This window comes from Marmota marmota, unplaced genomic scaffold (assembly GCF_001458135.2).
Source record: "Marmota marmota marmota unplaced genomic scaffold, marMar, whole genome shotgun sequence".
Lineage (NCBI taxonomy): Eukaryota > Metazoa > Chordata > Mammalia > Rodentia > Sciuridae > Marmota > Marmota marmota.
Genome location: NW_026000020.1, coordinates 5,819,351 through 5,842,921, shown reverse-complemented (window position 1 = coordinate 5,842,921; position 23,571 = coordinate 5,819,351). Strand labels below are relative to the sequence as shown.

Sequence of the window (23,571 nt, the reverse complement as noted above, 5' to 3'; positions counted from 1 at the left end):
GAGGAATATATGTTCTAGTGTGTTCTAAAAGAAATGATAATACTGACAATTTTTTTTTTTGTACCAGAGATTGAACCCAGGGGTGCTTAGCCACTGAGCCACATCCTCAGTCCTTTTAATGTTTTTATTATTTAGAGACAGGATCTCACTGAGTTGCTTCGGGCCTAACTAAATTGCTGAGGCTGGCTTTGAACTTGTAGTCCTCCTGCTTCAGCCTCCTGAACCTGTAAGATTTTGACCTGACTGGGCATCTTATCCTGAGAAAGAGTCTGAAGCTCAAGCCCAACTTGCTTAATTTCCAGAATGAATCAAGGAAGCTACTTATGACACATGTTCTCTCTTACAGACTATAGGAAATATCTTGTTCACCCAGAGCCCATTATTTTTTAGGGTTGTGATAACAAAATATTATGTATGTAATCTCAGTGGATAAATAATGAATAAACTCAATCATCTATTTAGATTTTAGCCCTTTGGCCAAAACCATAATTATAATTGTTTTGGGAAAGCATAGTTCTGCTATCTTTAAAAATCTGCATTTCTGCTCCTTGCCTGCTTACTGAGTGTCCAAAATTCATTTTCAAGATGACCAATGCAAGAGAAAATGTGTGGTATATATACATAATAAAATATGACACAGCCTTAAAAATATTATTTGCAACAACATTATAAAAACATTACATTAAGAGAAACAATCTAGTACAGGAACACAAATACTGCATGATCTCACTCATAGGTGACATTGAAAAATGTTGAACTCATATCACAATAGGTGGTTGTCAGGGCCTGGGTGTGGGGGACAAGGAAGAGGGAAAGGTTAGTGAGGTGCATAAAGTTTCAGTTAGACAGGAAGAATAAGTACTAGAGATCTATTCCACAGCATGGTAGCTATAGTTAATAAGAACATAGACTTGAAAACTGCTTAGGGAGTAGACTTTGAGTGTTCTCATCATTAAGAAAAACACACAAGTTAATGGATATGTCAATCAGTTTTATCTAAGCATTTCTCAGTGCATATACATATCAAAGCATCATGTCACAGACCATTAGTATATTTAATTATTACCAATAAAAAATAAATTAAAACAACAGTAATAGAGATGACCAAATTCTCCTGTTATTCTTTGGCTAGTTTGTCTAGTAATCGATTATGTACACCCAGGACACCACTCCTGGTGTCCTGTACCTGCTTTGTGCTGGTCTTATGGAGCAGTGGACACAGCCATTCTGAAGTCCACAGAGGGGAAGCCTGGGTCAGCACCCACTGGGTAGCTGGGGGTGAGGCCTGGTGGGAGGAAATTGGAAGAGCAGGTGCAAAACAGGCACCTTGACCATCTCCCTAGGGTCCCGTGCGTCTGGATTCCTCCTAGCTCTCCACTGTCTTTTCAACTTGGCCCACCAATGGCTTGTCAACCAAGGACTAATGAAACTGGACTCGAAGGGAGAAGTTGTTCTAATGACCCTCTGGGCTCTATTTCTGCGGCCCAAATCCTGCACGAAGGTTTAGTTTTGTTTTAAATTTTAAATGATTTTTACAAAATTTGCCAAAAACCAGTACATATTCCAGGAGCCTTTCTGCTAACTTTCCCTGACGTGGCCGTGGTTATTTACCAAAACTAAGAAATTCACATTGACACTATTAAGGAAAGCGCAGGCTTCAGAGTCCTATGAATGTCCCTTCTGTGTGCCAGGATCTCACATTACATTCAGTTGCAATGTCTCCTGTCTTCTTCAGTTGGTGACAGTTCTTCTGTCTTTCCTTGTCTTCCATAATCTTGAAACTTTTCAAGAATTCTCATGAGATATTTTGTAGAATGTCCTGCAGTTCGGTTGGTCTGATGCTTCCTCACAATGAGATTAGGGTTATGGATTTTGAAGAAGAATCTCACCAAGCCATCTGCCTTTCCCAGCATGGTACCCAGGTACGTGGGATGTCAAAATGCCTTATCATCAGAGATGTTGACACTGACCATTTCACTAAGGTGGTATCAGCCAGGTTTCTCCCCTGAAAAATTAATATTTTCCCACTTTTTAACTAATGAATGTCTTGGTGGAGATACTTTGAGGCTATGCAAAGATCCTTTGTTCCTTAAACTTTTGCCCACTAATTTTTGCATCCTGTGGCGATTCTTCTCTACAGCAAGTATAAATGAGCTAGTGGTGATTTTCTATTTCCTTTACTCCTTTTACATTTATTTTTTGGAAGCTTCTATAAAGAAGAGGTTCCATTTTCCTCCTTTTATTTGTTCACTTATATATTTGCTTTATTATGGGCTCCTGGGGATTTCTTTTATTCTTGAAATTATAACCTAACACTGTTATTTTTTTTTTAATTTTGTTACTGAAGTTATTTCTACCTTGGCCATTGAGAATTCTTTCAGGCTGCCTCCTGTGTCTTTTAAACATGAATCCAAAGGCCGGGCATAGTGGCGCGTGCCTATAATCTCAGTAACTTGGGGGCTGAGGCAGGAGGATGATGAGTTTGAGATCAGCCTCAGCAACTTAATTAGGCCTTAACCAATTCAGTGAGACCCTGTCTTAAAATAAAAAATAAAAAGGGCTGGGGTTGTAGCTCAGTGGCAAAGCACCCCTGGGATCAATCTCTGGTCCCCAGAATAAATAAATAAGAATCCATCTTTTTTTTTTTTTCTTTTTTTTATGTTATATTTGCTGACTTTCTGGCATAAAAATGTGTTTTATAATCATCTTTTTAAAAAATATTTATTTTTTAGTTGTAGTTGGACACAATATCTTTATTTTATTTATTTATTTTTATGTGGAGCTGAGGTTAAACCCAGGGCCTTGCACATGCGAGGTGAGCGCTCCACTGCTGAGCCACAAACCCAGCCCTTTCATGATCATCTTAAGTTTTCCCAGCCCCAATCCTAAAATCTACCAGTTCTTCAAGGAATTCTCATTCTTTACTAGAAATGATATTTAGAAGCCAAGATCATGGTACTTGATGTGCTTTTTGCTACTGGATTGTTTCATTACTTTCAGACCTTCTCAGTGGAAAGAAATGACTAGGGGTGGGGGTGGGGGTGGGGATATATATCAAGTTGTTGATTTTAAGGGCATGAAATTATTTATAATATTTCCTATCCTTCCTCTCATATATAAATCCAGAATCTACAAACATCTGGATTTCTGTATCTATTTATCTGTATCTACATTAAATACACTGTGAGTTCACATTGATACCTCTGGCTCCAATTTGGAGCCACAGGTTAATTGGTAATGGACCTACTTGCCTATTTGTAACTTCTATGGACCAATCCCCAGGGAAGCCAGGGACAGATCTACCTGGGGGAGTCTTTCCTATTTCATCGAATGAGATGTTTCTTCTTTTGCCAACACCACACTGTCTTTATTACTATAACTTTACACTAAGTCTTGAAATCACCTGTCACAAATCCTCTTTCTTCTCTTCAAAAATTTTTAGCTATTCTAGTTCCTTGGACCTGCCTTATAAATTTTGGAATCAATTGTCGAAATCTATAAAAAACAAATGTGCTAGGATTTTGATTGGGATAGCATTAAGCCCATAGGCCAGATTCAGGAGAGCTGACATTTTAACCCTGTCTCTCCCTCTTCATTTATTTAGGTCTTTTTGTTACTATCATAAATGATACTTTTAATTTTTAAATTTTGTTTTATTACAATTGATATTTGTATGATGACATTGTATCTTTCGGCCTTACTAAACTCACTTGTTCTAAGAGATTTGTGATAGATTACTTAGGATTTTCAGTGATATTATCTATGATTAGAAATGATTTTCTGTATAGCTTTTATCTCTTTTTCTTGCATCAATGCAATGGCTAGGACTTTCATATTGAATTAGAGTGATCCAAGAGGACATCCTAATCTTACAGGGAAAGGTTTCTATCTTGCACCGTTAAGTACTTTGCTAGCTATGGCGGATTTTGTTGTAGGTGGTGGGTTTTTTGGTTTTGGTTCCTTTTTTTCAGTTATGATTTTTTTTGGATTAATGAGGTTCCCCTCTATTCTTGGTTTGCTGAAAATTATTACCATAAATGAATGCTGAATTTTATCAGATGTGTTTTCTACATCTATTAGTTCACAAATATGGTGATCTATATAGTTCACAAATACGGTGAATTACATTGGTTTAATTGTTTTTGAATGTCAAATTGACCTTACATTCTTGAGATAATTACCACTTGTTCATGAGGTTTTATACATTTCATATATTCTGCATTAGCTTTGTCAAAATATCTTGTTGAGGATTTTTGTGTCTGTTCATGAGGAATGTTAGTCTGTAGATATTTTTTTTCTCAGAAATAATGGTCTAGTTTGATTTCAGAGAATATAGACTTTGTAATAAGGGTAGAGAGGTGTTCACTTTTCTTTTTCTCCTGAATCTGACCTATGAAGAATTGGTGTTATTTTTTTCTCTTTAACTGTTTGGTTGAAATTACCAATGAAACCATTTGGGCCTTGATTTCTTTTTGTTGGAAGATTTTAAAGTATGAATTCACTTTCCTTAATAAATATGGGACTATCAAGATTATCTGAATATTTTTGAGTTAGTTTTGGTCATTTGCTTCTAGAAGGAAGTGATCCATTTGTTTGAAGTTGTTGATTTTAAGGGAATGAAATTATTTATAATATTTCCTATCATTCCTCTCATTTTTGTGGGATTTACAGTGATGTTCCTTTGTTCACCTGTCATATTGATTAATTTTGTCTACTTGTTTTCCTTTTCAATTTTACTGATTTTCATTGATTTCTTTGTTTATTTTTTGTTTCCTTCCTCCTGCTTGCTTTGAGTTAATTTTACTCCTCGTTTTGGGGGTTCTTGAGTGAGGAGCACAGATTGTTATTTTGAGATATTTTCTTTTTTCCAAAGTAAGCTTTTAGTGTTATCAACTTTGTTAGCCGCATCCCATAAATTTAAATGTTTTACTTAATTTTCATTCAACTCTTATTTAATTTTAATTTTATCTGTAATTTCTTTTCTTGAACAATGAATTATTTAAAGCATGTTCTTTTATTTCCAAGTGTTTGAAGATTTTCATGTTGTCTTTCTGTTATTAACTTGTGTTTCAATTCCATGATGGTTGAGGACATGCTCAATATGACCTCAGTCCTTTTAAAATTGTTAATTGTTGTTCTGTGACTCAAGATTTGTTTATGTAAATGTTTGATATTTGTTTGAAAAGACTGTATATTCTACTATTGGGTGGAGAGTTCTATAAACGTTAATTAGATCTGGTTTGTGGATCATGTCATTTAGTTCTTCTACACTGTTGCAAAGTGTTTAGTTGTTCTGTCAACTATGGATATTGAAGAACCTAACCATAATTCTTGATTTATCCATTTTTCTTTTCATTTCCATCAGATTTTGCTTCATGTATTTTGGAGCTCCATTGTTTGATACATACATATTTAGGATTCTTGGTGTATTGAGCCCTTTATCTTTATGTAATGTCCCTTTTTGTCCTTAATAATTTTCTTTGCCTTCTTTAAAGTGTATTTTGTATGCTATTAAGGTAGTTACTCCTGCTTTTTAAAAATAAATCTTTGCACAATGTGTCTTTTCCTTCCTTTTGCTTTCAACCTGTCTATGTTGTTTTGCTTGAAGTGAGTTTCTTGTAGACAGCATATGGTTGCACTCTTCAATGTCTGTCATGTAATTGGTACATTCACAGCATTTGCATATCATTGTTGATATTTAAAGCTTAATTCTCCCATTTAGTTATTGTTTTATGTGTGTTTCCTGCTTCTCATTTCTTTTTAATTTGACTTCCTATGAGTTATTTGACCATTTTTTAATGTTCTATTTTGACTTATTTATATTATTTTTATACTTTGCTTTGCATCATTAATGATTGTTCTAGGGATTTTCCTTATAATGATTGTTCAGAGTAGTTTGTAACAGCCTAATTTTGATGTTTTACTGGTTTAAGTGCACAAACCTTACTTCCACTTAGGTCCCCTTACTCTCACTATTTAAAAATGTAATTAAAGTCTTTCCTTCATAAATATTACATACCATATTAGAGGGTGCTAAACTTTTGCTTCAGTCATGAAACATGATTTAAAAAAACTCATGAAGTTAAGAATTGTATATTAGGTTTACTTCTTTTTTTCTTCAAATATTTATTTTTTGGTTTTAGGTGGACACAGTATCTTTATTTTATTTCTACATGGTGCTGAGGATCAAACCCAGTGCCTCATGCATACTAGGCAAGCACTCTACCACGGAGCCACAACCCAGCCCCTAGGTTTACTTCTATTTACCCATTCCATTGTTCTTCTTTCTTTTTCTGAAAGTCTAATCTCTCTTCTTTAAATGTTTTCTTTCTATTTGAAGAGCTTCCATTAGCCATTCTTTAAGGACAGGTCTTCCAGAAATAGATTCTCGTAGTTCTCAACCTGGGAAAATATTTACCCCAGCTATATCATGATTTATGGTTAGCAGTTCATTTATTTCAGCCCTTGAAACACAATGTGTTTCAGATAAGAGGTGACTGTCATTTGAATTGATATTCTTTCATAGATGCTACAGGTACTATTTTCCTTTGGCTGTTTTTAGAGTTTTCTCCTTTTTAGTTTTCAGAAATTTAAATACAACATGTAATGGTGTGGGTTTCTCTCTCTCTCTCGCTCTCTCTTTTTTTCTCTTTGGAGTTTTTCTTAACTTCTTGAATTGTGTTTTTTGTATCTTACACCAAATTTTGTGGTTTTTTAAAGTCATTACTTCTTAAATGATTTTCAAATTTTTCATTCTTTCAATTCTTTCTTTGAAACTCTCACAGTAGAAAGATTATGTCTTCTTTATTATCCCACAGATCTCCAAGGCTCTTCTGCCTCATCAGTAGATAGTTTTCTCATTCAAAAGCAGTATCTCTGGTTCTTGATACGATGAGTGATTTTTTAAAAAATTGTATTCTGGACAATTTGATAATTATGTCAGGAAACTAATCCCACTTGAATCTTCTCATTTAGCAGGCATTCGCTATTTAGATTTAGCATGTTTGTTCTGGTTTCAATCTGCAAGTTTCATTCCAGTGACAGTTTGGTTTTCGGAGCCATCTTGTGCTCCGAAATCCCATTTGCTGCTGTCTGCAGAGGTGCCAGGAACTTGGGCTGCCTGCTGTTTCTGGGTGACCTCCAGGGATGCAGGGGCAGAAGTTGCTGCCTGAGTCTTCTTATGACAGGGGTAAAGATGCAGGGAAAGCAAGTCCCTCACCTGGCATGTGCTCTCTGGAGTTTTTTTTTTTTTTTTAATTTTTTTAGTTGTAATTGGTACAATATATTTATTTATTTATTTATTTATTTTTATGTGGTGCTGAGGATTGAACCCAGTCCCTCAAGCATGCAAGGCAAGTGCTCTACCACTGAACTACAGTCTCAGCCCCTCTGGGAGTTATCTTATGATTGCCACCACCACTGTCACTATTCTGGCCTCATAGGAGCTTTGCAAATAAAATTACTTGCCAATTCCTGAGCAAAATAGGTGTCTGGAACACCCATCATCTCTTCTACCTAGCTTACTGATCTTTTTTTTTTTTTTTAAATATTTATTTATTTATTAGTTGTAGTTGGACACAATATCTTTATGTATTTATTTATTTTTATGTGGTGCTGAGGATGGAACCCAGAGCCTCGCATGTGCTAGGTGAGTGCTCTGCCGCTGAGCCCCAGCCCTACCCCCTACTGATCATCTTCCCCTGCCATCTCACCCTGAGAAGCCTTTAGCTGCCCACTCAGTTAGAGCAAGATGCGTCCTATGCTGGGCGTGGGCCGTGACAGCTTTTGCCCAGTATAATAAAAAAAAAAAAAAAAAAAAGGAAAGTGCATTCCAGTGAATTTAAATTTGTCTGAAAGTCCATCTTTTTCTATATTGATGAAGCATTAAAAAGATTTTCTAATTTATAATTGTTTAACATAAGTTAAATATCATTTATCTCTCTTAACATATACCATGTGTATAATTTTACCTTTTTTATATGAAGAGTTGTGGATGGTGTTATGATTGATATAATGTGTAGGAGAGAGAATGAGCCATAACTTATTCCCTTTGATTCTGATTCTGACTGGAACAATCATCCCTTAATAGCCCTGGAGGATTGGCTCTAGAATCCCCCAGGATACCAAAATCTGCAGATGCAATAGTATTTGCTTATGCACATATCCACCTATGTGCTTTAAATAACCTTTAGATTATTTATAACACCTACTACAATGTAAATGCTACATAAATAGTTGTTCAACTGTATTGTTTAGGAAATAATTAGAAGAAAAAAGTCTGTACATGTTCAGTACAGATGCAAATTTTTCCCCAAAGATTTCCAATCCATAGTTGGTTGACTCCATGCGTATAGAATCCATAGATTTGTGCCAACTGTAATTGAATGTTTATTTCTATGATATATAAAACAGCATTTAGTCCCCCACTCAATACCACGCACTTGTGTAAGACCTAATGTGCACATGAACTTCTGTAGTCGCTAGAACCTATTAGATATATCCCTGTGCTATTGTTAGACTGCTAATGATATCATGCTCGTGTTTGCCAAATGTTGGATATCGTGAGTAAATCTGGGTTTGAAATAAACACAATCCCTACCAGGGTGCATCTGGGCTGTGTGTTTAAGCTCTTTTGACAGCTGGATGAGATGTAACTGAGTTAGCATCCCATGAAGAAACCCAAAGATAAAATTGCATTAAGATTTCTGTCATCAAGACAGGAAACCCACAGTCCTGGCTGCTAACAGTTCTTGTACTGCCTAGAAAGAGACTTTGGTGACACACCGAGGGATCTGGTGTCTTGAAATCATTGGACTTAAATTATTATTATTATTATTATTATTATTATTATTATTATTAATTTTTTTAGTTGTAGGAGGACACAATACCTTTATTTTATTTATTTATTTTTATGCGGTGCTGCGGATATAACCCGGTGCCTCACATATGCTAGGCAAGTGCTCTGCCACTGAGCTATACAGCCCCAGCCCTAATGATTATTTTTGGAAGCAGAAAATAAATACCACTCATTTGTGAGATCTCTGGGCACCTCTTTTTCCCCACAGGTTGGAAGCTCCACGAACACCCTGGATGCCCTACGAATTGCTTTTGCTGATAAAGAAACACAAGTGATCTACCTTCTGACGGACGGCAGACCTGATCAGGTACTTATTTTCGAAGTTGGGACTCCCCAGCACACTGAAAGTGAATGCTGAGAATGGGTTTGGGGGACCTTTTCGATGACCTTAAAGAAGTGGTTGAGAGGTGTCCCTTGGCTTAGGGATCCAGAACTGAGGTGAGAAGACGCACTGGGGAATTCCTTTGTCTGCCTCAGCTCTGAGGAGCCTTGTGGCACACACACCCACGGTCCTGGAGACCAACCCGGAAGGGGAGGTGTCTGCCTTCTGTTGGAGTCTGGTTTACACTTTACTGCAAATTGAGAGTGAGGAGAGTCTCCCCCCCGCCCCACACACACACCTTTGAGGACTCAATCTAAACATGTCACTGCACAACATCCTTGGCTTTGCCCCTAATTTTAGCACATTCCTCATTTAAACAAAGCATGCCTTTCCAGTGAAATGTTCTTTGTTTTGTTTAGCCCGACTGGGAAATATTTGAAAGGTTCTGGAGAAGCCTGTTCAGCTTCTCTTGAGCTTTGTGAATGAAAGAGGAGAGTCGCAGCCCTTAAATAAACACAGGGATTTCCAGGCCAGCACAATGTAAATTACCCACTGAAGTGAATTACTATCAACTGGTTTCCTTCCTCGACAAATGTTTACATAGGCAGACTGCTAGGCAAATATCTGAGAATATCCTGTGTCAGATGGTTCATGGAGTAAATCAGTTGGAATTTTTCCCCCCTCAGCATTGGCTGTATGGCAGAGAGGCAGCATGTAAAGTGACATTTTATTTTGAGTGGTTTTCCCATGAACTTCGCTGTGTTTTCAATTGGGAAGCAGATTCTTGCATCTCTCTGATGTTCCCCGTGGGATACCAAGGTTAGAGGCTACGCAGGTGAACCATAGCTCATCCTGCCTGAGGGGCGTCTGTCCTTAGGGGGACGAGCTGGACGTGCCTAGACAGTGAACTCTAATACAGTCCAGGGAGCCAGGCTGCCCGCCCTAGGCCTAGGCCCCGAGAAGGATGACAGCTGTAGGAGATGGAGAGACCAGGGCAGGGCCCACCAGGGAGACCACACTGCAGCTGAGTCTGGGAAGAGGAGAAGGAATGTTCTGATCAGAGGAGATGAATGGTGACCTGAGCAGGAGGGACAGAGGTGTGGACACGGGGTGGAGGCTGGGTCAGGGAAAGAGGCTGAGGCAGGGCTGAGATGAGAAAGTCGGGTTGGGGAGGTGTGAAGGTTCCTGAGTGCCCTGTTAAAAGGGTGGGCATTTCTCAGGGAGAACCTGCAAGAGGACCATACTGTCCCATCATCCAGGCTTTAGAAGCATGCCCAGTAGTGCCAGGGAAAGGCTGGCTCTGCTCTGCCTCCTGCCTATACCTTGGAAAGGACTAGGAACAGCTGTGGGCAGCAGCAGCAGGAACAGGGAGGTGGGGACCCTCTCCTGAGATCAGATGGCAGCCAGAAGACGTGTGACTGGTTTAGGAACAGGAATGGGGTGAGGAGAAGGTGGGAGCAGAGCAGAAAGGCATCGAGGTGACCAATTTCTGGCTTATTCCATTATGTGATTAAGGATTGACATTTAAATTTCAGGGAGCAGGAGGTTCGCAGGTGCTGGTGTTATGCACATGGAGTGCTTGGATGTTCAAAGTTCTGGAAACATGAGGCTCCGTCTGATTTGGGAAAGACGTTGGCTAGGCGTTCTGATTGAAGAGTCATCTACACAGGGCGTCTTTTTCTTTTTAATAAACTTATTTTCTTAATGTTTGTATTAGATGAGACTTAGAAAATATGGATAAGCATAAAAGAAGACGATTGAAATCACTCATGATTTAATTCTGTGTTCTGCTTTGTTTTCATCTAATATTCAAAACACTCCTCCAAGTCACGAGGAATTCTTCAGAGGCCTCCTTCTCAATGACTGCATCATATTCTGTTTTATGGGCTTAATCAGGATTTTTAACTTAAGGATCCATTTTGTTATTCAATTTTTGAATACCCATACATTCAAGTGGCCCAAATTACAAAGGTACAAAAGGCATATGGGGAAAGTTCTCCCCCTCACCCCACGCACCAGCTAGGAGGCAACCGAGGCCACCAGTTTATGTTAGGCCGACAGAAATGTATCTATATAGAGATTGATTCTTTCTTCAAATAAAACAGACGTTAGCGTATTCTACACGCGATTCTGCATCTTCACAGGGACCCTGAGCTTAGGAGCACCTCAAGTTGAGCAACTTGGCTAAGCAAATCTCTCTCCGTGCTGCTTCTTCCCATTGAAGTGCGAGACCTGGGAGGACAAGGGCCTCATATTGGTCTACGTGCTCTCACTGTCTGGCGGTGTCCCTTCATTGCATTGAAACGACACATTTACAAAAAGCCCCTTATCCCTATGTGAAGAATCACTATTTCAGTATTTTTCTATGGCAAATAGCAAGGGTTCTCCCACATCTTTGTTTTCCTTTCTCTTTTCTATTTCAGCCACCTGAGATGGTGATAGAACAAGTCAAAGTTTTCCAGAAAATTCCTATTTACACCATTTCCTTCAATTACAATGACAAGATTGCGAATGAATTTTTGCAAGAGCTTGCTTCTTTGACGGGAGGAGATTTCCATTCTTATAAATTTGGTTGCAAGGATCCCATTCCTCAGGAGGCTCTTCAGGTAAGAGCTTGATGGGCTAAGCACAGAGTGTTCATTTATTTTAACATGACCGGTGGAGGTGCAGGGGCAGTCAGTACCTTAGTAAAAAACAGTAACCACGGAGAAAACCAAGTCAAGCCAACAAACTGGTTAACAAGTATACCAGCATTTCTCAGAAGTGGCTCAAGGGCTGAATGTGGTGGTGCATGCCTGTAATCCCAACGGCTCAGGAGGCTGAGGCAGGAGGATCACAATTTCGTGACCAGCCTCAACCTCTTAGTGAGGCTCTAAGAAACTTAGTGAGACCCTGTCTCCAAAAGGGGGGGAGGCACTGTGTCTTATATGGCTTAAATTACTGTGGAAACCCATGGACAGAATATCCTAGCCATCAGGATTCCAGAGTGGGTCCCTTAGATTCTCAGTGTGGCTTCTAAAAAGTGATTCCCAGCTTCCCATATGCTCTGGTTAAGTTTTCCCATGGAGAGTGGAGGAAGAGCCATTGATTCCAAGTCCTTCCAGACACTGGGTGTCCATTCTGCAACCAGATATCCCAGTTAGTCTGGCGCTGGGGCTGGGGATGTAGATCAGTGGTAAAATGTCCCTGGGTTCAATCCCCAAGGACCATCTGAACTGGGGCACAAACTCCAGGGTGCCACTGTGGAACTCTAAATTAGGCTATGGGCACAGAGGCCCAGGAATTTTAGGGTAATGTGTTTTCTTCTAAACTTTTTATTATGGAAAGTTTCAAAAGTCTCAAAGTGCAAGGACCCCAAGAAAACCATCACTCAAATTTAACAACCATCAACATTTTGTCAAACTTTAGGACATTCAAGGGTCCCTGGGGTTCATGTGTGATGTTTGTTAACCATTGCTATATACCCATATTTGTGATACTTTCAAAAATTTCCAATGTAGGGTAGTTGTCTCCTGACTTCTCAGACTATGTGACCATGTGACCATCTGAAAAAGCAAAAAGTTCTCAGGGGTTATTAGGGGAAATTAAGTACGATTCTATTTGCCAATCCTTCAATCTTGGCCAAAGGGTATATACTTTAAGAATGCCCTTCTAGTAGCTCAGTGGTAGAGCGCCTGCCTGGCATGTGTGAGGCACTGGGTTCGATTTTCAGCACTGCATATAAATATGATAAAGGTCCATCAATAACTAAAAAAAAAATTTTTAAAAAGAATGCTCTTCTATATAGGAGTGTGCTTCTTGAATTATTGTATGCCCTGGGGTGAAAGGTGGGCTGCAGACTTGGAGAAGGTCTCTGCAAATGACATATTGAACAAAGGGTGTGAAGAACTCTCAGCACTCAACAGTAAAAAGCAAAACATCCCATCAGAAAATAGACAAAACACGTGCACACACTTCATAGAGGAGGATCGTGGTGTCAGATAAGCTCATGAAAGGTTCAGTATCATTAGCCTTGGAAGAATGCAAACTGGACCACCATGAGACATCCCTGCACACCCTTCAGAATGGCAAAAAATCAAAAACTGTGAGAAAACAGAGTGCTGGAAAGGGTGAGGAGAAACTAGAAGATCAACACACTGCTGGTGGGGTTGGATACTGTCACACCCATGCAGGATGCTAAATGAGAATGGCTGACTCGACCTTGCGTCTGCAAGGATGTGGAGGGAATGGGACTCTCATGCATGACTGATGGGAACGTAAATGGAACAACCATATTGGGATACTTTGATAGTTTCCTTAGAATTTTGACATCAGCATCTGTATGATCCAACAATTCTACTTCTAGTTCCCACCGTGAGAAATGGAAGCAGATGTCCATACACAGGCTTGCACACAAAAATTTATAGTTTTATTGACAGTAGCCCAATCCTGGAAATAGCTCACCTGTGCATCAGCAGGCAAATGGATAAATATTGATATTTAGCATACCATGGGATCATCCTCAGCAACAAAATGAATGCGCTCTTGATCCATGCTACAGCATGGGCGAATCTCAAAATGATTATCCAAGTGAAGGAAGCCACACAAGAAAAGAGCATTTGCAGCACGGCTCCATTTATATAGAATTCTAGAAAATTGAAATTAACATATCATAGCACAATGCCCATGAGAAGTTTCTCAGGAATTGGGAAGAGGGGTTATAGGAAGGAGGGCAGATTTGTCATGGAGTAGGAGAGAATTTGGAGGGGGGGTGGCAGATACATTCCTTCTCTTGATCATAATAACGATCTCAGGGGTGTGAATGTTGAAACTTCAAGCCGTACACTTCATATATGTCCAGTTTATTATGTGTGAAATACCTGTCCATAAGTGAGTTAGAAATTCATAATATAGTATAAGAATCCCGTGGAAGTCTTCAGATTCTTCTTTTCCCGATGCAGTCCATTTTCTGCTAGAGATGTTTGAGATGGGAACTCCGATGCAACCTCATGATGTCCTCACTTCTCATTGCAACAGAATGAAGATGTGATTCTTTTGGTTCAGGAGATGGAGCAGGGCTACAGTGACCTGGAGAAGGTGCAAAGTCTTTATTCCAAGTCCTTGATTATGGACTGGTGGTACAACGGAGAGAAGGAAGAAAGCAAGTGAGTTCAAGGGACCGCTCGCTGACTCCTGCCTGGGGGTCCTCGCAGACACTATCCTCGCTCTCCTTGACTTCCCTCTCTAAAATGCTTCAGGAGATTTATTTTAGTGTAAGAATCACATAGTATAGATTAGTTAGGATTTTTTTATTTTAGCAGAGAGAATAATTTAATAGCAATCCATGGTCTTGAGAAAGCCACTTTCATGCTCTATCAAGTGTGGACAGGTCCCCTAACCCAAGCAGTGTCAGGACTGAAAGGTGCTGTATAATGAAGGAGCTTTAACTTGGAGATAAGGAGGCCCCGGCCTGGGCTTCCCTCAGAGGGCTCTTAGTGAGGGCCTAACTTGCCTCTGCACCTGTCCATCACTGTGGGCCTCATTTCCTCATTGTTCTTTCTTTCTTTCTTCATTTGTTTTGACACAGGGTCTCACTAAATTTCTGGGGCTGCCCTGAAGTTGGGATTCTCCTGCCTCAGCCTACTGAGCAGCTGGGATGACAGGCGTGCACCACACCGCTGTGCCTGGCTTTAGGTTCCCCATCTTTGACTTGGAGGCTCAAGTGGGAGGGTTTTTGTTTTCCAGCCTATAGTATAATACATTTCTAATTCTTAGTTAAACCCCAAATCAAAAATATTCCCAGGCTGGGGATGTGGCTCAAGCGGTAGCGCGCTCACCTGGCATGTGTGGGGCACTGGGTTCGATCCTCAACACCACATAAAAATAAAATAAAATATATATATATATATATATTCCCAACACTCAGGAAATGTGTCAGAAACTCATTAAGATGATTCAAGGGTCTGTGACCAGACATTCCAGGGTCACAGCGTACCCTGCCAAGAGGGTATCTTTTTATTTAAGAGCAAAACGGAAAGAAATTGAAGAAAAAAATAAATCAGAATTTCTTGTTCATCAAAATCGACTGTCTTCCTGTTAGCAAATCAAGCATTTTACAGTATTATTTTTCAAGTATTTAGGAAAACATAGGTACATCTTCTAAACTCAGCAAATTTAGACAAAAAAACCAAGACTCAAACAAATGAGCTGCTCTTAAATGTACATTCCCTTCTGTGTACTTTCAGGCCTGTACCTTAAATCCATTCTTACCCTTTTTAATCAAATTTGAGATCTCAGGATACAAAGAGCAGCTATTTCTTAGAAAGTTGACTTGGTTAGTTGGCTATGTCTGCTATTTGAGTGGTGGATGAAGTCCTTTTTATTTTTATTTATTTTTTGTCTGTTTATTTTAGTTTTATTTTTAAGGGCTGGCGGGAGCAGGTCCTGGAGTTGGACAGAGAAACATTTTAATATTTCCCCTAGTACATGATGGGTGACCTTGGGCAAGTCACAGAATTTTTCTGGGCCTGAGTTCCCTCCCCAGGGTGGATTAAATAAGAGTGTGTCCAGCACATGATAAAACAGTCTTGCTTAACGTGATGGGAAGTGCTAACCATAGCCCTTCATCCTGCAGATACCAGGCTTCTGAACTTCCTTTTAGCTTAACATTAGGAAAAGTTATTTCGCCCTCTTATCTGTGGTCAATCCCAAACTTCCTTTTTCTAGTTTTTCCAGCAGAAGAAAATATTTAACAGCCCCCAAATGCTTTTTCAAACATCTATTGAGAACAGGTTGTACACAGGGGACCTGGGACGCACATGAAGGTGCGCTTGATCTTTCCGCCAGGGGATGCACCCTGTGGGGACCATCACACAAAGGATTCCAGGATATGGGGTGGGTGCTTTGTGGGGGCATTTGGTGAGGTGTGAGGCAGGCTGGTGAAGGAGAAGGAGCACATTTTAAAGTGGTAGAGTGGGAGAATGTTCTGGAAACCTTCCTATCTGTGGCTATTGTGTTCTGAGCTTCAGAGAAAGAAATGTGTCAGAAAATAGTCAAGCATTTCTGGATCTTTCTTGGCTCCAGATCTTCCCCAGAATGGATGGACGCCATCTCTTCCTCGGTTGGGGAGGTCCACGGTGGGAGTTTCCCTTCTCTGGCCTTTGTAAGAGCTTGCTGGTCAACCTGACCCTATGATTAGAGAAATGGATTTCTGTAAATCAGACGTGGTAATACCAGGCGGTCCCTCTGTTAGCCCCTGTATCAGCCCTACCTAGTTGGTCCTCCCACCTTGGTGCCAATCCATTAAGGAGTACATGGTTTTGAGAAAAAGGAAAAAGAAGGTTTATTGCTTTGCTATGAAAGAAGAAACACAGGGGACTCTTGTCCCAGACTCTGTGATTCTGCCCATTCACAGGAACAGGAGTCTTTTACAGAGGTGATTCAGAGAAAATGAGATTAGGGAGGAGAGATCAGGAAGGAGAAGGTTAGGGAAAAGAAGATTGAGAAAAAGAAAAAAAAATGTGCATTTTAAAGCCACAAGGGATAGAGTCAAAGCATCAAGTGAACCCCTGTTGGGGGTGCACAGGTGAAATTTCCTGAGGAATAGACAAGGAGAGTGAAGAAGTTTCAAGAAGACTGTGCAACTTCAACGAGGTCGCCCAGTGAGGAACAGACCTGTGGTGGGAGCCACATGTTCCCACTGACTCTTCTGCAGGGGCAGGGGTAGACGGCTATTTTTAATTCCAATAAGGGAGGGCTCCTTTCTTTAAATTTGCAGTATTCAACATGAATGCATTTATTTAAGTCTTCCTTCTTGATGGGAATTTTCTTTTTATTTATTTTTTTCTTTTTCTTTCTTCGTCTGCGTTTTATCTAAATACAAACAGGCATCAAAAGGAAATCTCTTCTATGGTTGCAACCCCAGAAAAATGTGCTAAAACTCAATCTGATGTTGAATCAACACAAATCTCACCCTTCAATATATTGAAAGTACCCTGGGACCTTTCAAATCAGCAGAAGAGGAAAGGCCTCCATGCAGGTATCAGTGAACACAATGGCTTCTTTCTTTTGGCTGGTTTCCCTTCAATACAAGAAAATAGACTAGAACCAAACACACAGAGAATTTCTTTTCAAGCCCTAACCTGTGGGGTTTTATTGTTTTGGTGGTATTTGTGATTGAGCCCCTAGCAGTGTGCTTTTCCACTGAGCTAGCCTCAGCCCTCTCAGCCCCCATGGGGTTTTTCAATTAAAATTCTTATTGAGATTATTATATATTTTCATGCTCCCCTAGAACTACCCTATACCCTGCTTCCGCCAATGGTAATATCTTTCAAAATAATAAACCAGGATCCTGACATTGATATAATTCACAAATCATAGGTTGTCCCAGTTTTATTTATGTTTATCCGGGGTGTGTGCGACCATCTGTGTTTAAGAAGAATTTCATCACCAGAGGAATCTTTCATATTGCCCTTTAATAACCATATCACCTGCCTTGTGTATCCTTTTTTCTTAAATTGGCAACCAGTAGGTTTCTATTTCTAAAATGTTGGAATTTGAAAAATATTGTGGTATGACCTTTTGGGACGGGCTTTTGTCACTCAGTACTTCCTTGGAAACTCACCCAAGTTTCCGCCTGTGTCAGTGGTTCATTCTTCTTCATTGCCGAGTAGTATTCTGAGAAATGGATATACGTACCACAGTTGAAATGTTTTCAGCATTTATCTGTTGAAGAACATCCAAACCATTTTCAACTTCTGGCTGTTACCAATAAAGCAGTTTCTGAACATTCATTACAAGTTTTATGTAACATAAGTGTTTGTATTTGGGATAAAATGTCCAAGAGTGTGATTTGCCAGATCACGTGGTAATCGAATGTTTCATTGTTAAGGATATTGCCAAACTGTTTTCCAGATTGACTGTACCATTGGGCACAATGAATGAGTGGCCCAGTCACTCCATACCTTCATCAGCACGAGCTGTCACTATTTTCTATCTTAGCCCTTCTGATAGTGGCTGCATCTCCCTAATTGCAAATTATGTTGAGCCTCTCTTCCTGGGCTTATTTGCTCTCTGTGGATCATCATTAGTGTGTGCCTGTGTTTTGCCCGTTTTCTAAATGAGTGGTTTGTCTTTCCTGCTGATTAGAAGAAGTCTTCATATCGTCTAGAGACGGGATATGTCCTCGGCATATGTTTTTTCGCTATCTGTATCTTGTCTTTTCATCCCCTTAACAAGGTCTTTTGCCAAGCAAAACCTTTTGATTTCAATGAGTCCAGTTTATCAGTTTTTCCATTCACAGATCCTACTTTTGGGGTCAAATCTAAAAACAAATATTAATTCTTGAAGATTTTATTTTATGTGGTTTTTTCCCCCCAGAAATCTTATAGTTTTATGTTTTACATATAAGTCCATGATTCATTTGAGTTTTAGGCCAAATTTCTTTTTCTTTTTGGCCTATAGTTATTGCTTTAGAAGTATTTACTGAAAAGGCTGTACTTCAATCAATTCATCTGAACCTTTGACAAAAACCTTTGGGTATGTTTGTGTGAGTTAAATCTATTTTCTGTATTCTATTCAATTGATCTACTGTCTGTTTCTCTGCCAGTACCACATGGTCTTGATCCATGTGTTTACATGGTAAGTTTTAAAACCAGGTCCAATGATGCTTTCAACCTAACTCTTCAAAATCATTGTAGCTTTTCTAGGACCTGATATGTATGTATACATTTCAGAACATGTTTGTCTATGTTTATAAAAAAAAAAAAGATCTTCCTGGGATGTCTTCTGGAGTAGCATTAAACCTACAGATCCATTGGGGAGAACTGTCATCTATAATGCCAGTTGCTCCAACCCATGAACATGGTATGTCTCTTCAGTTAGTCTTTTTTGATGTCTTGCAGTAGCATGTTGTAACTTTCAGCATGTAGGTTATGTAAAAATATGCAGGTGATTTTTTTTTTTTTTTTTTTTTGGGGATTGCTGGGGAGTGAATCCCAGGGCCTTTGTGCATGCAAGGCAAGCACTCTACCAACTGCATTATATCCCTAATACAGTGGATTTTTATGTGGATCTTCAACCTTGTGGAACTCAATAGTCCTAGAAGTTCTATTGTCTCTATAGACAAAATGTTATCTGCAAATAGAGTTTTATCTTCTCCTTTCCAATCTTTCTAACTTTATTTCTTCTTCTTGCCCTGCTGCAATAGCTAGAACTTCCAGTACCATATTGAAATAAGAGTGGTCATCCTTGCCTTTTATCCGATCTTAGGAAGAAGGAATTTAGTCTTTTCCCATTATGATTTTTAGCTATATGTGGTTGCACATATTGCTTCAAATTGAGAATGTTCTCCATATTCCTAGCTTTATGGAAGTTTTTATCAACAATGGATGCTGGATTTTGGCAAATGCCTTTTCTACATCAATATGTGATTTTTCTTCTTTTGTCTATTGATATGGCAGATTCCATTGATTATGTCCATTTCAAATGGTGAGGAAACCTTGGATATCTTGAATATTTTCTGCTTGGTCTTGGTGTGCCATTCTTTTAATATGTTGTTAGGTTCTGTTAGCTAATGTTTTGTTGAGAATTTTTGAATCAAAATTGCTGAAGGGTATTGGTCTGTAGTTCTTTCTTAACAATGTCTTTGTCCAATTTTGGTATCAAGCTAATATAGTCTTCATCAAGTGAGTTGGGAAGTTGTCCCTCCTCTTCTATTCCTGGAAGAAACTGATGTAATTCTTTTAATGCTTGGTAAAATTATCATGGAACCATTTAAATCTACAGAGTTCTTTTTCAGAATGTTTTTCATTATGAATTCAGTTTCCATAATGGTTTTAACATTATTATTATCTTGTTTAAATTATTATTTCATCTTTTTTAAATGTTAGAAGTTAGTAGGTTTGGGGGAAGAGGTTCATTTTCTTCTACTTTGTTAAATTTCTGAGCACAAGTTGTTCATGATATTCCTTCACTTCCTTTTCATTGGCTGCAAGATCTGAACTAATGCCCTTCCTTTCATTGCTCGCTCTTCGTGCCTTAAGTCTATCTTCTCTCTTTTTGTGTTTTTCATTCTTGCAAGAGGTTTCCTTTCCTATTTTCTCATTTGTTTCAAGAGAATTAGTAATTAACCATGAAAGCATCTGAATGGACAGCTTCTTTGAAGTCCCTGTTGGATAATTCTAATTTCTGATTCATCTTGCTGGCATCAATATTGTTTTTTTTTTTTTTCTTTTCTTATTGAAGATTTGATTCTTAGTTCTTGAAAGACAAGTGATTTATTGTAGTATCCTGAACATTTTGTGTATTATTTGGGGGACTTTGGATCCCATGTAAGTCTTTTATTTTGGGGCAGTGGCCACTCTGTTTTAAATTTAGCAATGTAGGCCTTGGCCTGCTTTTGTGGGCTGTGGTTGCTATGGTAATTTAATTTTTATAGCCTTTGGGGTATATTTCTGGTATTATTATTTTCTTGTTTTTCTGGCATCTCTGGCTCTCCTTTTGGTCCCTGTGGTTTTGCCCAAGGTGGCAACAGAGGTCTCCTCAGACCAGAATGCTAGGTGTCTTCCAGGGGGAAGATTATGGTGGCTTCTCCCACTGCTGTCCCTTGGGGGTCCTCATGTCTCTAGGCAGGAGAGTCCAGCCTTGACCTCACAAGGACATAGAGGCATCCTGGAACAAACCATGAGCTACAACTCAGTCCCTTGTGAATAACCTGTCCACTTGCTCCTGATGTCTCTGTACAAGGGAGAAGTGTCTTATGCTCCTGGGGAAAAACAGGCTTCCCATCCCAGGCCAGTTGGTGGCTGCACCCCCAGTACCAGTCAGTCCTGCCTGCCTCGCCCAGTAAACCTGAGTCTTTCCAGAGCTGTTATTTGCTACTTGTTCAAAACATTTCACTTATAAAAATCCTTGGTATTGGGCAGGCAACCAGGTACTGGATTTTTATTTCATTTTCACTTTCAAAGCAGAAGAGTGCTGAAGTGGAGCTGCTAAGCAGAGTCTGGGGAAGAGTTAGATGCTTGAATCCACTGCTATATGAATCTGTTTTTATTCAGTATCTTCGGGGTGTGGCACTAGGACATCTTTTTGTATGGGGCCTTTGGGAGCTAGATTTAATTTTCTTTTTGCCACAGTCTTGTATCTGGAGGGGTTTGCCTTGTGATTGTGGACAAGGTGGCCTGCCAGTGAGGTCAGCAACAGGAGCTCGGCTCTCCCGTGAGGGTCATTGATCTCTTGCTCACAGACACAGCTCCCGTGAAAATGTGTCTTTCTTCACTCCTGGCTACAGAGGCCGCAAGACCAGTCTCACCTTCTTGTTGCCTAGAAAGAAAAGACAACGAGCACCAGATAGCACAGTCCCTTCTCCATGCATGGAGACCACTAAGTGCCACTGTTCTGTGTAGCAGAGAGTTCATTTGTAGATTATTGGCTAAGCTTCACTTCCACTATCTAATTTCTTATAGGGGAGAGTGAGTCCCCCTCCTTCATTGAAAACATGGATGCATTTCTTTCATGAACGCTTATAGAGAGCCTTGGTGCTTGTGAAGAACACAGAACACATTTACAGTCAGTGTGTGTGTTATCAAGGATGAAAAGGAACCAAGATACCTTGTCACATACTCATTTAATGCTCACAGATTCAATATCACCATTGCATCAGTCAAGGGACCTACAGAGGGTTAATAACAATGTAAATGAAGTCTGAACAGCAGCTGTGGTGGGCAGAATTTCTAAAAGGGCTCACCAAAGATGTCCTGCCCTAAACCCTGCAGCCTCTGAACATGACAAGACATTGCTCTAGTGGTTATGTCTCATTGACTCAAAGCCAAGATATCCAGGGGGTCCAGTGTGGTCACATGAAATCCCTTGAAAGCTGGTGGCAAAAGAGAGAGGGAGATTTGAGCCATAATAGGAATTCAGTGCATCATTGTTGGCTTAAAGGTGGCAGAAAGCAGTGTAGGTGCCTTATGATGAGACAGGCTGCTGGCTTAGGAAACGGGAACCTCAGTCCTGCAGCCACAAGGACTGCACCTGCCGACAACGTGAATGAACGTGGAAGTGGGTTTCTTACCAAGAAGAGCACAGCTTGAATTCTGATACAGGGATCAAGTCATTGTCACAGCACTCAGTTTGCCTCAGGGCCACCCCCTGAAGATTGGGACACTAAGGTTGCACTCTTCTTTTAAAGATCTAGGGAAACAGGTGCATTGAATTAAGTATCTCTTTCCACCCCAAATCCTTTTAATCTCTCTCCTGTGGTACCAACAGAATCAACCAAAACCAGCCTGCTTAGAAGCCAGATGTCCGCCCTCAAGAGCCCACCTTGCAGTGAGAGAAAGGACTGTCTCTCCAAATCCAGCAGCTGGACCCTTTCTCTGAGTGACAGAGGCAAGTACATGAGGGTCCCCGTCCCGGGATGTGCTGGCCAGCCTCCTTTGGCCCTGTGTCCCTGTTCCTGAATGAGCTGGATAGGCATATGTTGGGGGAAAATGAATCACGATTTAAAGGTTCTCAGATTTCTTCCCATTTGGAGGGCTCCCCTGTCAATCGGCTCCAACAGCCTTTGTGTGCTGGATTCCTTTGGGCTAGACTTTTGCTGCTTGCACTTTGGTTCAGGACACACCAGCAGCTTGGGGCCACTCTGTGCTTCAAATCGGAACCTTTTATACTTCATAGTGTATTTATTTTCTTCCCATCAATCACTGGTGGTGCTATCTGATGATCCCCTCTCTGACCCAAATTGTTAGCCTTTTGGGGCTAAATATAAAGAAAACTTGACTTTTCCACTTGGAATTTATTCCTATTGATAAAATTATTCTTAAAATAATAAATTTTTAACAGTTGAAGTCCCATATTATTTTCCCCAAACATAAAATAGTTACTAAATAATAAATCCCAAACACACAGACACAGGGTCCCCTACTCTTGGCTGATGTGCACCTGTTGTCACTCATCAGAGCCTAATCAAACCCTGTTTTCAGGGCCTGCTCTTTGTGACATTTTTTCCCTCAATGTCACTTACCTTTCATATCTCTGCTACACACACACACACAGTCCATAAAGGGCTTATCAAACGATGACTAGGATTTGATTTCTTAGGGATTTAGCCAACCCATTTAACCCCTCCCTCCAGATGCTCCTCATTCAGTGAGGTGACATCCCTTTCCATTCATAAAACCAAGTACCTACAAGGGTACACTCTTAAAACTCCAGATACTGATTTCAAAACTTGCCTAACAAGTGTGAACCTGAACTAGTGTGATCCTGTGCACTTTGTCACATACCCGCCATTGTCTCTTCCACAGAGATGAGCATCCTGCTGATGAATGAGTATCCAGACGACGGATCGTCAGATAGATGGACTCGAGGAGGAAGCCAATCCTACGATGACAAGTGAGAGCCTGCCTTTGAG

General features: G+C 39.9%; 1 protein-coding gene across 1 annotated transcript in view; it reads left to right on the top strand.

Annotated features, from left to right (window-relative positions):
• Positions 1-23,571, top strand: part of Vwa3b (von Willebrand factor A domain containing 3B) — a gene marked incomplete at its 5' end in the record, with an annotated part of 114,498 nt that overhangs the window by 22,297 nt on the left and 68,630 nt on the right. Inside the window, 6 exons of the mRNA XM_048810403.1 lie at positions 9,066-9,164; positions 11,603-11,785; positions 14,196-14,323; positions 17,045-17,196; positions 22,428-22,547; positions 23,465-23,552. Coding sequence (XP_048666360.1) covers positions 9,066-9,164; positions 11,603-11,785; positions 14,196-14,323; positions 17,045-17,196; positions 22,428-22,547; positions 23,465-23,552 — 770 coding nt within the window. The remainder of the gene's footprint in view (positions 1-9,065; positions 9,165-11,602; positions 11,786-14,195; positions 14,324-17,044; positions 17,197-22,427; positions 22,548-23,464; positions 23,553-23,571) is intronic.